Source organism: Gracilinanus agilis, chromosome 1 (genome assembly GCF_016433145.1).
Source record: "Gracilinanus agilis isolate LMUSP501 chromosome 1, AgileGrace, whole genome shotgun sequence".
Lineage (NCBI taxonomy): Eukaryota > Metazoa > Chordata > Mammalia > Didelphimorphia > Didelphidae > Gracilinanus > Gracilinanus agilis.
This window is the reverse complement of record NC_058130.1, coordinates 132,804,061-132,816,939: the sequence shown is the minus strand read 5'-3', so window position 1 is coordinate 132,816,939 and position 12,879 is coordinate 132,804,061. Positions and strand designations below refer to the sequence as shown.

The following is a 12,879-nucleotide window of genomic DNA, read 5'->3' as shown; positions in this document are numbered from 1 at the left end:
AATCCACTCAACTGTAAATTGTCATCTAGCCCATATTTTCCACAAGAATGGCATGAGATACATTTCCAAATTTCTTGCTAAAATCAGGTAAATTTTATGCATGCTAATACCCCCCTTAACTTTATCAGTCTAGTTTACTCTTTTAGAAAAGGAAATATTTAGTCTGGCATTACTTTGTTCTTAATGATACCATATGGATGCCTTGTAAATCCCTGCTTTCTATGTTCTAGATTTTGCCAGGAATTGAATGCAATTTCACTGGCTTACACGTGCAAATTTCTACTCTCTTTTCTTTGCTGAGTATCTGGACATCTTGCCTGTCTCCAAAATTGTAGCACTTTGTACCAATCAAGTTGTATTTGTGGTCCTCACTTTCCTCACCTATATGTGTGGGTGGAATAGGGGTGGACTTAGATGACCTTTAAAGGCCCTTCCATCTTGAAGCCGATTGAACTAAAATGTCTAATTGCAAATTAATATTGTTTAGAAAAATCTGAATGGGAATTGTCACTGAACTGGCAATTTGCCTTAGGCTCCTAAATGTGTCCAGTTCCTTTATCTTTGGATGTGACTGTTGCCTTCATATGTAACTTATCTGGAGGAGAAGGCTCATTTGTATATATTTTGTTGCCTTTCTTGCTGTGATCACTCTCCCTTCTAGTTTTCTAGAACACTTAAAAATATAAATATGGATTGAAGTTGAAAAACTTTGTTAACCTTAAAAATGAGTTATTACCCCTCTCTCTTAAACCCTTGGAAGATGCTAAGACATGTATACCACTTAATGAATTGGTGACACTACCATTCCTTCACTCTGCCTGACCCTATATCAGAACATAAAGATGGGCCTTAAAGACTTTAGAAAGTTAAAATGTAAAGGGACTGTCAAAGGTCATGTCCAGTGTTCCCTCTGACCCATTTATATTTAAGAAACCACTAGGTCAACATACTTGTGGTGCCTGCTTCATCCCCTCTCCACATTGCTTTCATTTCCCGGCTATGTGAGAGCTTAGTCTTCTGAATTTACTGAGAAAAGATGGGGAAGACAAACTAATGAAGCATAAGAAACTCACTTATTTCCTTTTAAGTGGGAGCCTGAACTATACAGGAGCAAGAAGCCTTCACCAAGAGCTTTCTCTTGACTTCCAGAACCTTGAGGACATTACTGGTGGGTCTTGTTCCATCATTTGGGAAAATTATACTGCCAAACAAATATGTAGAAAACTGCCCTTATAAAAGATCTAACCACCTATTTAACCAGTAACTTCAAGAGACAACCTCATCACTCCTTTTTTCATTGGAGCTGTTAATAAAGGAAAAAAAAAACTTTTAAAAAATAGTTTTAGCTTCTTGAATTTATCCAAGACATCTACTAATGTAGTTGTTCGTGAGGATAAGCGAGACGAAGAGTCAGAAAGCAAAATCCTAAAGCATTCTATGGGTGAACAAACGTGAGCTAACTGCATAGGAAATGTCAGTACTACCCCCCGGATCCTTTTGCCCTTAATCCGAGTCCTATATGAGTTCCGGTAAGGCGGAGGGATCAGGGATTGCTCGGCTGTACTGTGACGTTTCACATGCGGCTGTGGCTCTACTAGATAGGAAAATTGCACATGCGTAGTGGCTGCTCATAGCTTGTCTCCTTTCTTGCCCCTCCCTCGGTACTTCACACGCTCATTGTCAAGCGACGGCTGCGGCGGGCGGGCGGTCACGGGGCGCTAGGGACTCCCATACCTTACGCGCGTGCGCCCTTCGCTTCCTTCATCTTCTTCCCTCTTCCATTTCCTATTCCGAGTCTTCCCAGTGTCCTAGGAGCGCGAGATTCACCTTTCTTTGCTATCCTTTCTTAGCCTAGGGCTAACCGCCTGGGTTTGAGTACGCGTCTCTTCTCCCTCGCTCCCAGGGGTTTTCACACGCGCGCGCGCACTCTGTCCCAACCCCCCTCCCTTTCGAACTCTTCCTTTCGCGCACGCGCGCCGGCTCGCGCCCTCTCTCTCGCTTTCCTCAAGCCCGCGAGATCCCCCCTTCCGCCTCGCGGCGCCTTCTCGCGCCGCCGCCTCCTTGTATCCCTCACACATCGGCCCCCCCACCCGCTAACGGCGGCGCCCCTTCTCCCCAACCCCCTTCACTCCCCGCGCGCTCGGGCGGGCCCGGCCTCAGCCCAGTCCTACCCCCCCCAACTCCCCTTCCGGACGCCGCCACCATGTTGAAGCCGCAGCCGCCTCAGCCATCTCAGCCCCAGCAGACACCCATCCAGCAACCGGCACCAGCACGCCGGCCTCCCGGGGGGACCAGCCCCCCCAACGGAAGCCTCGGGGGGACTCCAGCCTCTGCCTCGGCTCCGGGGCCGCCCACTGCTGCTTCCCCGGGCCTAGGGCCTCCTCCTGCTGGAGGCAGTGGGATCCGCCGGGGAGGTGAGGGGGTTCTGCCGCCACAGCCGCCAACACATCAGCATCAGGAGCGGCCCGGGGGCGCTGCTACTGGCAGTACCAGGTGAAGAGGGGCTGGACATGGTGGGATGACGGGATGTGGGACGGCCGAGGGCCCCTTGCATGTTGGTAAACGTCTATCTACCAACAAGGGGCGGGAAGGAAAGCCCGCGGAGTCCCTTGACTGGGCCACTTTCAGAGGGAGACAGTGTCCAAGGTTGGGCGGTGGGCTGCAGTTGTGTCGGGGGGGAGCAACAGTAAGGGTCCCTGGTCCAACTTTTAGGAGGGGTTCAGCGGGAGCTCTTGGGCTCAGCCAATGGGCATGAAAGAGGAAGCGGCGTGTGCCCCTGCGGTCTGGCCAATAGAGGAGATGGGGTCCCTGAGTTGAGCCAATGCAGGGTGGGGGATTCATCATTTGATCCCATTTGGGGAAGAGGGGTTCCTAAATCAGGTTAAATGGTGGGGCATGAGGGGGAAAGGGAAGGTTGTGGTGCTTTTGGAGAAAAGCAGGTTGCTCAGGGGAAGGAAGCCTAGCCCTAGCGAGATAATTAGGTGGGAATTCTTTGCCTTCTCTAGACGGGAAGGGTTAGACTGGGCAGGATGGAATGCCCCCCACCCCCGGCCTAAGAGGATACAGTGCCAGACTCTGTAGAGGCGAGAGTGTGAATGTATTTGTGTGTGAGAGAGAGAGATGTAGGGGTTCATCAATGGGGGCTGGGGGATAGGGAAGGGAGGTAAAGGTGAGTAGGGTCCCCAGCTCAATTGATGTGAAGGGTCTCGCGGTCCCAAAGCTCAGCCAATGGGTGGGAAGAGGCGGGAAGGGGGTCCCTAGCTATAGCCAATGGGGGGGGCGTGGAGTCCGCAGTTGGGCCAATGGGTAGAGAAGAAGTAGGCTGCGCCTCCGCCTCCCCCCCCCCCCCGGGAACTGCAGACCCTGTATAACCCCCTGTGCGCGCGCGCGCACCCCAGTACGTGCGCGTGAAGAATGTGCCGTCTTATGACTGAGTGTTAGTACGGCGCTCCCGGCAGCTCTGAGAATAACTGTAACCGCCGGGTCTAGTCCCATATTCATCTGGCTGTTTCTAAGGGCTGGGCGGGGGTGGGAGCTCGGTGGACCACACATCTCTTGTGGAGTTTATTGAGATTGTACGCAGGCGCTCTGGGGGCAGGAAGGCGAACGAGCGTGAAGGAAGCCTGAGGGCTTTAGTGCGCAAGCGCTGAATGGGTGAGGCCTCCCTGTGGATAGTGTCTGCGTCTGCGCGGTCCCCTCACCCCGCCAAACGGCCCCCCCTCCCCCCAACGGCCAGTTACATCAGCCTGTGAGGACCCTGGTATCAACGGCGGTTAGTTCTCCCCAGAATGGGTAATGGGGCTTTTCAAAGGGGTGGAGGTAATTGTCTTCATTGGATAACTTAGGGGGCTTGCTAAAGGTGCCTTTGGTCTCTCTGGGGTAAGGGGTTTATACCGACCAGCTTTGGATAGGCTCCATGTGCTTGGTTTGTTTGACCATTGGTTCCTTGTTCTTGTTGGTGTTTTAAGCCCTTATCCCCTATCCCTTGACTTTTAGGAGAACTGTAGGAAGATTGGCTGTTAATCGCTCATTCTATAGAATAGTTTGGACAGGGAATAGGCTTTGAGGTAGAAATAATATATCTTACTCTCCTAGTTCTGTGTCTTTTTAAGATGAGGACAAACCTGAAGTCTTCATTGATTTGTAGGTTTTCGTTCCCCTGGGCCCTGAGAAGGCACCAGGACATATCTCATCTTGCCTTTCTTTGTTACTTTCCTCCTATAAAGGAGACCTTTCTTCTTTGGTTTATATTGGGTTAAACATTCCTGACCTTTTGTAAGTAGGACTGTAGAAGAGAGTTGGACAGATTTAAATAACTGTCTTTACTGTTTTCTCTTATAGGGGACAGAGTACAGGAAAGGGGCCTCCACCATCACCTGTGAGTGCCTTTCCAATGGTTAAATTCAGGAATGTAAAAGGGTGAGGTGGGAACAGATGGAATGGTAAAGAAAATGGGTTGGTAAGAAAGTTCCTTGGATAAGGGAATTGTAAGGAAAGGTTAGGGGTAGGAATAGGATACCTGATATTTGTTTCCCCTTTACTCATATTGTCACTTCCATGTTGTTTTCAGGTATTTGAGGGTGTCTATAATAATTCTAGGATGCTTCACTTCCTTACTGCTGTTGTGGTATGTATCTCTCTTCTAAGGTGATTAGATGGGAACTGAGATAAGTGTGAAGTTTTTATAATTGTTGATGTTTCTACCAGGGCTCCACTTGTGATGTAAAGGTGAAAAATGGTACCACATATGAAGGTATTTTCAAGACTCTAAGTTCAAAGGTAAGCATTCATTAGCTGAAAAGAAGTTGGAATGGGAAGGTATATGAGAAAAGCAATGCAGTTAGTCTTAGAGATAGTCTTAAAAATGCTGCCATTCTACATAATGCTTCCCAGTCTAGCATTACTTGTTATAATTGTTTTATATTTCTTTGTAATACACAGTATTACTTTGAAAAAAATGTCGGTGATGAGCAGATATGCCTTTCCATATTGAAAATAACCCTAACGTGATTCCTTTTAGTATTAAAATTATGTAAAGCATATAGTTGGTGTTAGGAAGAGAATGAGAGGTAGGAAATAGGAAATATTTGGGAAGGAGATAGGAAGACGGGAGGGTATACCACAGCAAGTTTCCTACTTCTCTGAAGAAATCTCAGGCTTGATTTACCTTCTCTAGTACTAACCTGGGGCCTTGGGGGTGGTTTTACAGTTTGAGCTAGCAGTGGATGCAGTTCATAGGAAGGCTCCTGAGCCAGCCAGTGGTCCCCGTCGAGAGGACATCGTGGATACCATGGTGTTTAAGCCAAGTGATGTGATGATGGTCCACTTCCGAAATGTTGACTTCAATTATGCCACTAAGGGTAATGTGTTGGGGAACTTCTTTATGTGTTGGGAGGAGAGGGAAACGTTTCCTGACTTCTGTTTCCTGCTGCCCAAATAGGCAGCATGAGGGAATAATTTTCTTTTGGGTTTGTTTTTTTTTCTTACGTTGAACAGCAGAGATAGCAGTACTACATATTCTATTACTGAACTTTATCTCCAACTTCTCTTTGAGCCTGTTCAAGAAGAATGGGGTTGTGTTAGATTTTGGCTTTCTTAGACCTGGCATCTTCATTTTTCCCTTTTTTTTGAGCTTTCAAGAGGTCGAAGGAAGTCTTTGGGGTCTCTTGTAATTCTTTATCTCAAACTCCCACAGACAAGTTCACAGACTCTGCCATTGCCATGAACTCAAAGGTAAATGGTGAACACAAGGAGAAGGTGCTACAGCGATGGGAGGGAGGTGATGGCAACAGTGATGACTATGACCTTGAATCTGATATGGTACAGTATATCTTTTTAGAACTGGTAGAGTCTGAGGGACAGGGATCCAAATGGCAGGGTTGTGGGTTGGTGGGCATATTGTTTCAGTTTAGGCTTAAAATCAATTTAAGACGATGCTAATGAAGGTATTATGGACAATTGCTGCTTCTTTCTCAAAGCTTGTGGATTTATTTCCTCCCCTTCTTTCATTCAACTTAATATCTGTCTTTTCTCTCTTGTTCACTTTGCAGTCTAATGGATGGGACCCTAATGAAATGTTCAAGTTCAATGAGGAAAACTATGGAGTTAAAACAACTTATGACAGTAGCCTCTCTTCTTATACGTGAGTTTCTGAACACCGTCTAGAGGTAGAAATGGGAGGTTGGGCAGTTAATGAGGTGGCCAAACACTGGCTAAAGGGGTAGCTAAACACCACTTTTGATACTGACAAAAATATTTCTTTTTCTTTCTTGCTGTTTCTTTATATCTTTCTCTTGGTCTTCCATTTTGGTTGTGATGGGCTGTGGGTGGGGAATCTTTAGAGTCCCCTTGGAGAAGGACAACTCGGAGGAATTTCGTCAGCGGGAGCTCCGTGCAGCCCAACTGGCCAGAGAAATAGAGTCCAGTCCCCAGTACCGCTTACGTATTGCTATGGAGAATGATGATGGACGGACAGAGGAAGAGAAGCATAGCTCGGTGCAGCGACAGGGCTCAGGCCGTGACAGTCCCAGTTTAGTGTCCAGGTCAGGACATTATTAAGGGTTCCTAAGGTTGGGGAAAGAGGTGGGAGAGTGAAACTGACTTAGAAAATAGATGTTCTTATTGGTTATATAGTGAGGTTAAATACATAATACTGCAGCAACAAGCATATTAGGTAGTATCAGAAATGAAATTAGAAAAAGGATTTAGATAGGAAAGCTTTGGTAAGTGATAGAGAAACAAAACTCTTCCAATATATATGTATATGGTACATTTTTAAAACTTCATTTGCTCTCTTTTCTTAGGGATGGAAAATATATTCCTTTGCCTCAGAGGATGCGGGAGGGAGGCCCTAGAGGAGGAGTTCGATGCAGTGGCTCCAGGGGTGGTCGACCTGGCATTGGTTCCTTGCCCCCTCGGGGTGGCCCCCACCACCCTGACAGCAGTGGCCCCAGTCCTGGTCCTGAACCCCGTGGCATCAATGGAGGTGATTTAGGAGTGTGTAGGGAAGGAAAAGGGGAATTGAGAAAATGGGACTAGAATGGGGCCAAAAGAGTAATATTAGTGCTATTCCTTGGTAACTATTTGCCCTTCTTGCTAGATCATTTTTCTTACCTTTAGGTCCTTCCCGCATGTCCCCCAAAGCCCAGAGGCCCCTTAGAGGTGCAAAGACTATGTCTTCCCCTAGCAGCCGCCCCCCTGGAGAAACTTCCGCACCGCCTCCTACAGGTAAGACTCTTGAAATATACATTTAAGTAAAATTTTAGCATTATAAAAAGATAAAGAGAAATAAATTATGAAGTGTTCTGGATGGGATTAAAGAGAAATGTATTGGAAGAATGCCAGTAAAGTAAAGGGAAGGGAGGATAGGATAATTAGGAATTCTGTTGGGGGGGATGGGAGAGAGGTGTGTATTATGAGGCTTTGTGATTATCTGTTGAATAAGTGAAAATGGAATGTGACTTGCCCATAGATAATTGAGTGACTAAATTCATTGTTTGACTTGTTTAATACAAAAATATTTTCTCCCTATTTCTTGTAGTTGGTCGAATGTACCCACCTCGTTCCCCTAAGTCAGCTGCTCCTGCCCCAGCCTCAGCTTCCTGTCCTGAGCCACCTATGGGCTCTGCAGTTCCCACCTCTACAGCTTCCATTCCTCCAGTTTCATCCTCTATGGAACCTGGAGCTGGCCCCATTTCCCCAACTTCCCCAAAGGTTACAGCTTCTAATGATGGTAAGGGAAAGACTGGAGTCTTGAGTGAAGGGAAAAGGGCAGTACTTGATTGGTCTGTGGTTGGATCTTATAAAGTATGTCTTTTCTGTTTTTGTTTCTGTTTTCACTAAGGGAAAGAATTACCCCAAAAGGAACCTGGGAGAACTCTGGAGCCACCAGAACTTGCCCGAATAGCTGGGAAAGGTGAAGATTAGTTTGACTCCTCATTTTTGAACTTTAGTTGTTTTTTTCCTAGTCCTTGAATGTTAGGTGTCCTTTTTTTCCCCTCCATTATATTTCAAGAGGCATAATGAACATGGGATATGAGAGCTATCAAAGAATGATTCCAATATATGAAAATTTCTCATTGAGTTCCCTTAACATTCCTTCTATTTCTGCTCCTATTTAGCCATTTTAAGAAGGGGAGATAATTTCCTATGATTTCTTTTCCATTTTTCACCTATAGCCCCTGGCCTTCAGAATGAACAAAAACGTTACCAGTTGGAAGAACTGAAGAAGTTTGGGGCTCAGTTTAAGGTGAGGATTGAGAGAATGAAGGGAATGGGTTATGCAATAAGGACAAGGCAAATGGATTTTGAAGGGCTGGAACTAAAAATGTGGACTATGGAAAGACATAAATAGGATATAGAAAAAAATTTGAGAGGACAAGGTAGAGATTTTGAAGAGAATTTTAGAGACAGGAACTAGGTTGGAGCAATGTAAACAAAATCCCTTAATATTTGTTTTTTTACCTACAGCTCCAGTCCAGCAGTTCTCCTGAGGCCAGTCTGGACCCTTTCTCCTCTCGGGGCCCCAAGGAGGGTGGAGTGGAAGCCAAAGGAAAGGAAAAGGAGGTGGAAAGCCTGCTGGCTTCAGAGCCCTTGGTGTCCTCTGGCTCCTCCAAAACAGAATCTCTACCTGATAAGGAGGAAAAGCTGTCCCTCCCTACAACAGGAGGGGCTGAGGGGCCAGAACAATCCCAAACACCTCGGCAGAACCAAATGGGCAGTCCTCCTGGGGTCCTAAGCAAGGGGGATGACAAGGAAGAGGGACCTGTCACTGAGTAAGTTGGGGTGGTGACCTTGGAGTCCTTGGGAGAGGGGAGAGGACAGAACTCAGGGAAAAATATAAACAGAATGAGAGTATTAAACCAATAAAAAGCTTACTATTAATCTCATTTCTCTCATAGTCAAGTGAAGAAGTCTACATTGAACCCCAATGCCAAGGAGTTCAACCCTTCAAAGCCTCTGTTGTCTGTGGTAAGATGGGGGCAGAAAAAGAAGTGAGCTGAAAGGACAGGGATAAAAATTCCCCAGTAGGCAAGAGCCGGGACAGTTCGTAAAGATTATTCCTTACCTAGAAGTAGGTAGTGTTGAAAATGAATAAAGTGGGAATATCATAGCAGAATGTTTCAAAAATACTTGGATGCATATCAGGTAGGGTTGGATAGTTGAGACTAAAGGCAGGGGCAGAGAGTAAAGTACTTTGTAGAACTGAAAGACTTAACTAGCCTCACACTGCTTGGATCACAGCAAATATTTGCTTGCTCTGCCCTTAAAGTTGTTAGGGAAGTGGCACTATTTTCCCTTAACTCCTTTCCCTTTTTGTTATAGAACAAGTCAACCAGCACCCCAACTTCCCCAGGTCCCCGGACTCATTCAACTCCTTCAATCCCAGTGCTGACAGCAGGCCAGAGTGGGATGTATAGCCCCCAGTACATCTCCTATATACCTCAGATTCATATGGGGCCAGCCGTGCAGGTGAGAAGTGAAAAAAAAGTGTTTGGGGAGGAGAGCAAAGATGATCTGTGACCCTCAGGATTTGTCACTGCTGCCTGAGAGGAAAGGTCCTGAACAGTTTTAAATTGGATGATTTAAGAAGAGATCATAGACCTGATCCTTTTGATTTCTCTAGGCTCCTCAGATGTACCCATACCCTGTATCTAACTCTGTGCCTGGTCAGCAGGGCAAGTACCGGGGAGCTAAAGGTAAGAGTTGGTGAAAGAGTTCTGAACCATGCAGCAGCATGAGTTATTCTCATGGGATTGGGGGATATTGGGTCATTAGTAGATAATTGGTGGCAACTTAGAAATATTCTGTCTAACCTTCGACTTCCTTTTCCCTATTAAGACCTAGCTTTAGTTGTCTCCCTTTTCATCTACAGGTTCCTTGCCCCCTCAACGCTCAGACCAGCACCAACCAGCCTCAGCACCCCCTATTATGCAGGCCGCAGCAGCTGCAGGGCCCCCTTTGGTGGCAGCTACACCATACTCTTCCTATATCTCCTATAATCCCCAGCAATTCCCAGGCCAGCCTACCATGATGCAGCCCATGGCCCACTATCCCTCACAGGTAATTGAGGATGAAACCAATCTTTCCATTCTTTTCTTGACACTCTAGGATTTGGGAGTGGATAAGATCTTATGCAAAACTGGCACTTGGAGGGTTACAGAAAGCATTGAGAAGGAAACAAATACCTTCCCTTAGACTCCCTTCTTTTCCTATTCTCTAGCCTGTCTTTGCCCCAATGCTTCAGAGTAACCCGAGGATGCTGACGTCAGGCAGCCACCCCCAGGCCATCGTCTCATCATCTACTCCTCAGTACCCTCCAGCAGAGCAGCCCACTCCCCAAGCCCTATATGGTAAGTACTTTCTTCAGATTCTTTGTCCTGGATTAAGCTCCCTGCCCTTTCATGCATTCTTTCTGCTGATTTTCTCTCCCTCTTTCCTGCTGCAGCCACCGTTCACCAGTCCTATCCACACCATGCCACGCAGCTCCATGCCCACCAGCCGCAGCCAGCCACCACCCCTACTGGGAGCCAGCCGCAGTCCCAGCATGCGGCCCCCAGCCCTGTCCAGGTGCCTGACATTCAAGAGAAATAAAAGAGTTGAGACAAAATACTTGGGTTAAAAAAATTATGTGGGTAGGACTGGGAAGAAAAGGGGATGGCCAATAGATCTGCCATCCAGATGGGATTAGAGTTTGAGGTGGCACAAAGTAGAGTTAGGTATGGAAGTAGTTGACTTCTTCCCTGGCTTTGGAACTCATCCTTTTTTCTTCTTTTAACAGCATCAGGCAGGGCAGCCACCACACTTAGGTAGTGGGCAGCCACAACAGAATTTATACCATCCAGGTGCCTTAACAGGCACACCACCGTCTCTGCCACCGGGACCCTCTGCCCAGTCCCCTCAGAGCAGCTTCCCTCAGCCAGCTGCAGTCTATGCCATCCATGCCCACCAGCAGCTGCCACACGGCTTTACCAATATGGCCCATGTTACCCAGGTAACTTCCAAAATAACACTTTCTAAACTCTTTTATATTTACCTGTAGGGCTTTATTATTATGGCCAGCAGGATAGTCTTCCCAGCCATGGTGAATGTCCCACTAACTCCCCTATTGTGACTTTTAATGTGACCCACATTATTTAGGCCATGATAGTCATTCCCAAATCATAAGTATCTTTTTTAAATCTTTATTTTCTGAATAGTTTCCTTAAATAGTGTGTTCCCATTTCACCTGTTTTGGAATGAAAAGCCCCATACAAATCTTTTTCCTCTGATAATTTGTAGTAACTATCTGAAAATAGGACTTTCTCTTTGTTAAGTCTTCACATTTGCTTATTTTCTGAAGGCCCATGTCCAGACTGGAATCACGGCAGCCCCACCCCCCCATCCTGGGGCTCCCCACCCACCCCAGGTGATGCTGCTGCATCCACCCCAGAGCCACGGGGGTCCACCTCAAGGGGGTGTACCCCAGAGTGGCGTGCCTGCTCTTTCTGCTTCCACACCTTCACCCTACACCTACATCGGACACCACCAAGGTGAGCAGACAGGCCATGGTTATCTGCCTTTCCAGGAAGGGAGGGAAAAGTATCCAAGAGGGGAGGTAGTAGATCAAAGGATTCATGAAATCCAATTGAGTGAGGGAATTTGGCAAGTAAGATTTAAGACTGGTGCAAGAAAGAACTGTGGGACTGAATGGGAGATGGAAGGGACTACCTGATGTTTGCCTGTATGCTGCATCTGGTCTTCAGAAGGTTTTAATTTGGATGTATGTAGGCCATAGTTGCTGCCTGAGTCTGATTAGTTTGTTGCTCCATTCTTTGCTCTGTCCTTGGGCTTGTTACCTAATATCCCTGACTCCCTTGTGGCTTATCAAGCTGTGGTTAATTGTAGTAGTGTGCCAAATTAGGAAGAGTTAAGACAGAAGCTAGGCTGATAAGGTGGGAGTGAGAGCCCGTGAGAAATTAAAACTAGAGAAACAGGCATGTGTTTCGAAAGGCCCAGTTAACATTGGACTTCGTGGTTTGTTGTTTTTACATAAATGTAGCCTCCTTCAAAGAAGTTGGACAGCACTGGACTAAGGGATAGATGGCTAGGTTCTAATGTTCCTGATCTCTTCTCTTTCCCCTTCAACCAGTTCAATCTCATCCCTCCCAGCAGCTCCCCTTCCACCCCCCGGGGAACTGAAGATGGTCCTGGCCGTCACTTGAGAGACTTCCTTGAGTGGAGGGAGGAGTGACCTATGTCTCTTCCCCCCCAGCAGCTCGGACCAGTTCTCTAGCCCTCCACTCCCCTCCCCACCCCCCACCCCCCCTACCAGGGGGAGTAGGGGAACTCCTCCTACCAAGCACCTTGAATGGGTCAGGGGGTGGGGTGGGGAGGGACCTCAAGGCGGGGCCAGGGTCCAGAGGGAGTGGAGGGTTCCTGCTTGGCCCATCCTTCCTCCTATCCTTCTTCATTCCCTCCCATCCCCGCTGGAGACGGAAGATCTTTTATTTTCTATTATTTATAACCTCAAACTTGGGCTCCCCTACCCTTTCTTTCCCATTAACCTGAGACAGACACATAGACAGATGCCCCACAAGGATGGTTGACAAGGACTTTTACTTTTTATTACATAAAAATATTTAAAAAAAAAAACAGAAAAAAAATAAAATTTTAAACTAACTCAACATGCTTGGAATTCCCTCTCTGGGGAAAAGGACAAAGGTGCAACCCTAGTCTGTCACAAGACCCAGGGCATCAAGGAAATGCAGAGGTAAGAGATTGGGGGGCCAGGGTCCCTAAGTTGAGGGGAAAGGGTAAATGTGCTGTCACTAATGAATTTTGCCTGCTGTTTCCTTGGTTTGATCCTCCTGTATGTGTGCACTTCTTTCTCCTTCGAAG

At 46.9% G+C, this 12,879-nt stretch overlaps 1 protein-coding gene across 8 annotated transcripts; it reads left to right on the top strand.

Annotated features, from left to right (window-relative positions):
• The first annotated feature begins 1,682 nt into the window (after positions 1 to 1,682).
• On the top strand, positions 1,683 to 12,658 carry ATXN2L (ataxin 2 like). 8 transcript variants are annotated; one of them, XM_044656851.1, is made up of 24 exons: positions 1,683 to 2,493; positions 4,342 to 4,378; positions 4,571 to 4,627; positions 4,708 to 4,779; positions 5,210 to 5,360; positions 5,696 to 5,820; positions 6,051 to 6,142; positions 6,342 to 6,542; positions 6,804 to 6,985; positions 7,120 to 7,230; positions 7,523 to 7,732; positions 7,844 to 7,915; positions 8,178 to 8,248; positions 8,470 to 8,774; positions 8,901 to 8,970; positions 9,325 to 9,471; positions 9,626 to 9,698; positions 9,875 to 10,062; positions 10,223 to 10,352; positions 10,448 to 10,569; positions 10,781 to 10,993; positions 11,342 to 11,580; positions 11,789 to 11,796; positions 12,131 to 12,658. In XM_044656851.1, exons 1-24 carry the CDS (start codon positions 2,204 to 2,206, stop codon positions 12,178 to 12,180), a joined length of 3,216 nt encoding a protein of 1,071 aa, XP_044512786.1. In that variant the 5' UTR covers positions 1,683 to 2,203; the 3' UTR covers positions 12,181 to 12,658. The 8 variants fall into 8 exon arrangements, with proteins under 8 accessions (XP_044512786.1, XP_044512819.1, XP_044512795.1 ...); XM_044656860.1 differs by having other exon boundaries at positions 1,684 to 2,493; positions 7,120 to 7,227; positions 7,541 to 7,732; XM_044656884.1 differs by lacking the exon at positions 11,789 to 11,796 and having other exon boundaries at positions 11,342 to 11,531; positions 12,154 to 12,658.
• The last annotated feature ends 221 nt before the right edge of the window (positions 12,659 to 12,879 follow it).

Excerpts from the sequence above, each read along its gene's own strand:
- ATXN2L (XM_044656851.1), top strand. The coding sequence starts at position 2,204 with ATGTTGAAGCCGCAGCCGCCTCAGCCATCTCAGCCCCAGCAGACACCC. Across the intron at positions 8,971-9,324 it reads CAAAGCCTCTGTTGTCTGTG|AACAAGTCAACCAGCACCCC; the intron begins GTAAGATGGGGG and ends TTTTTGTTATAG. Across the intron at positions 10,353-10,447 it reads CACTCCCCAAGCCCTATATG|CCACCGTTCACCAGTCCTAT; the intron begins GTAAGTACTTTC and ends TTCCTGCTGCAG.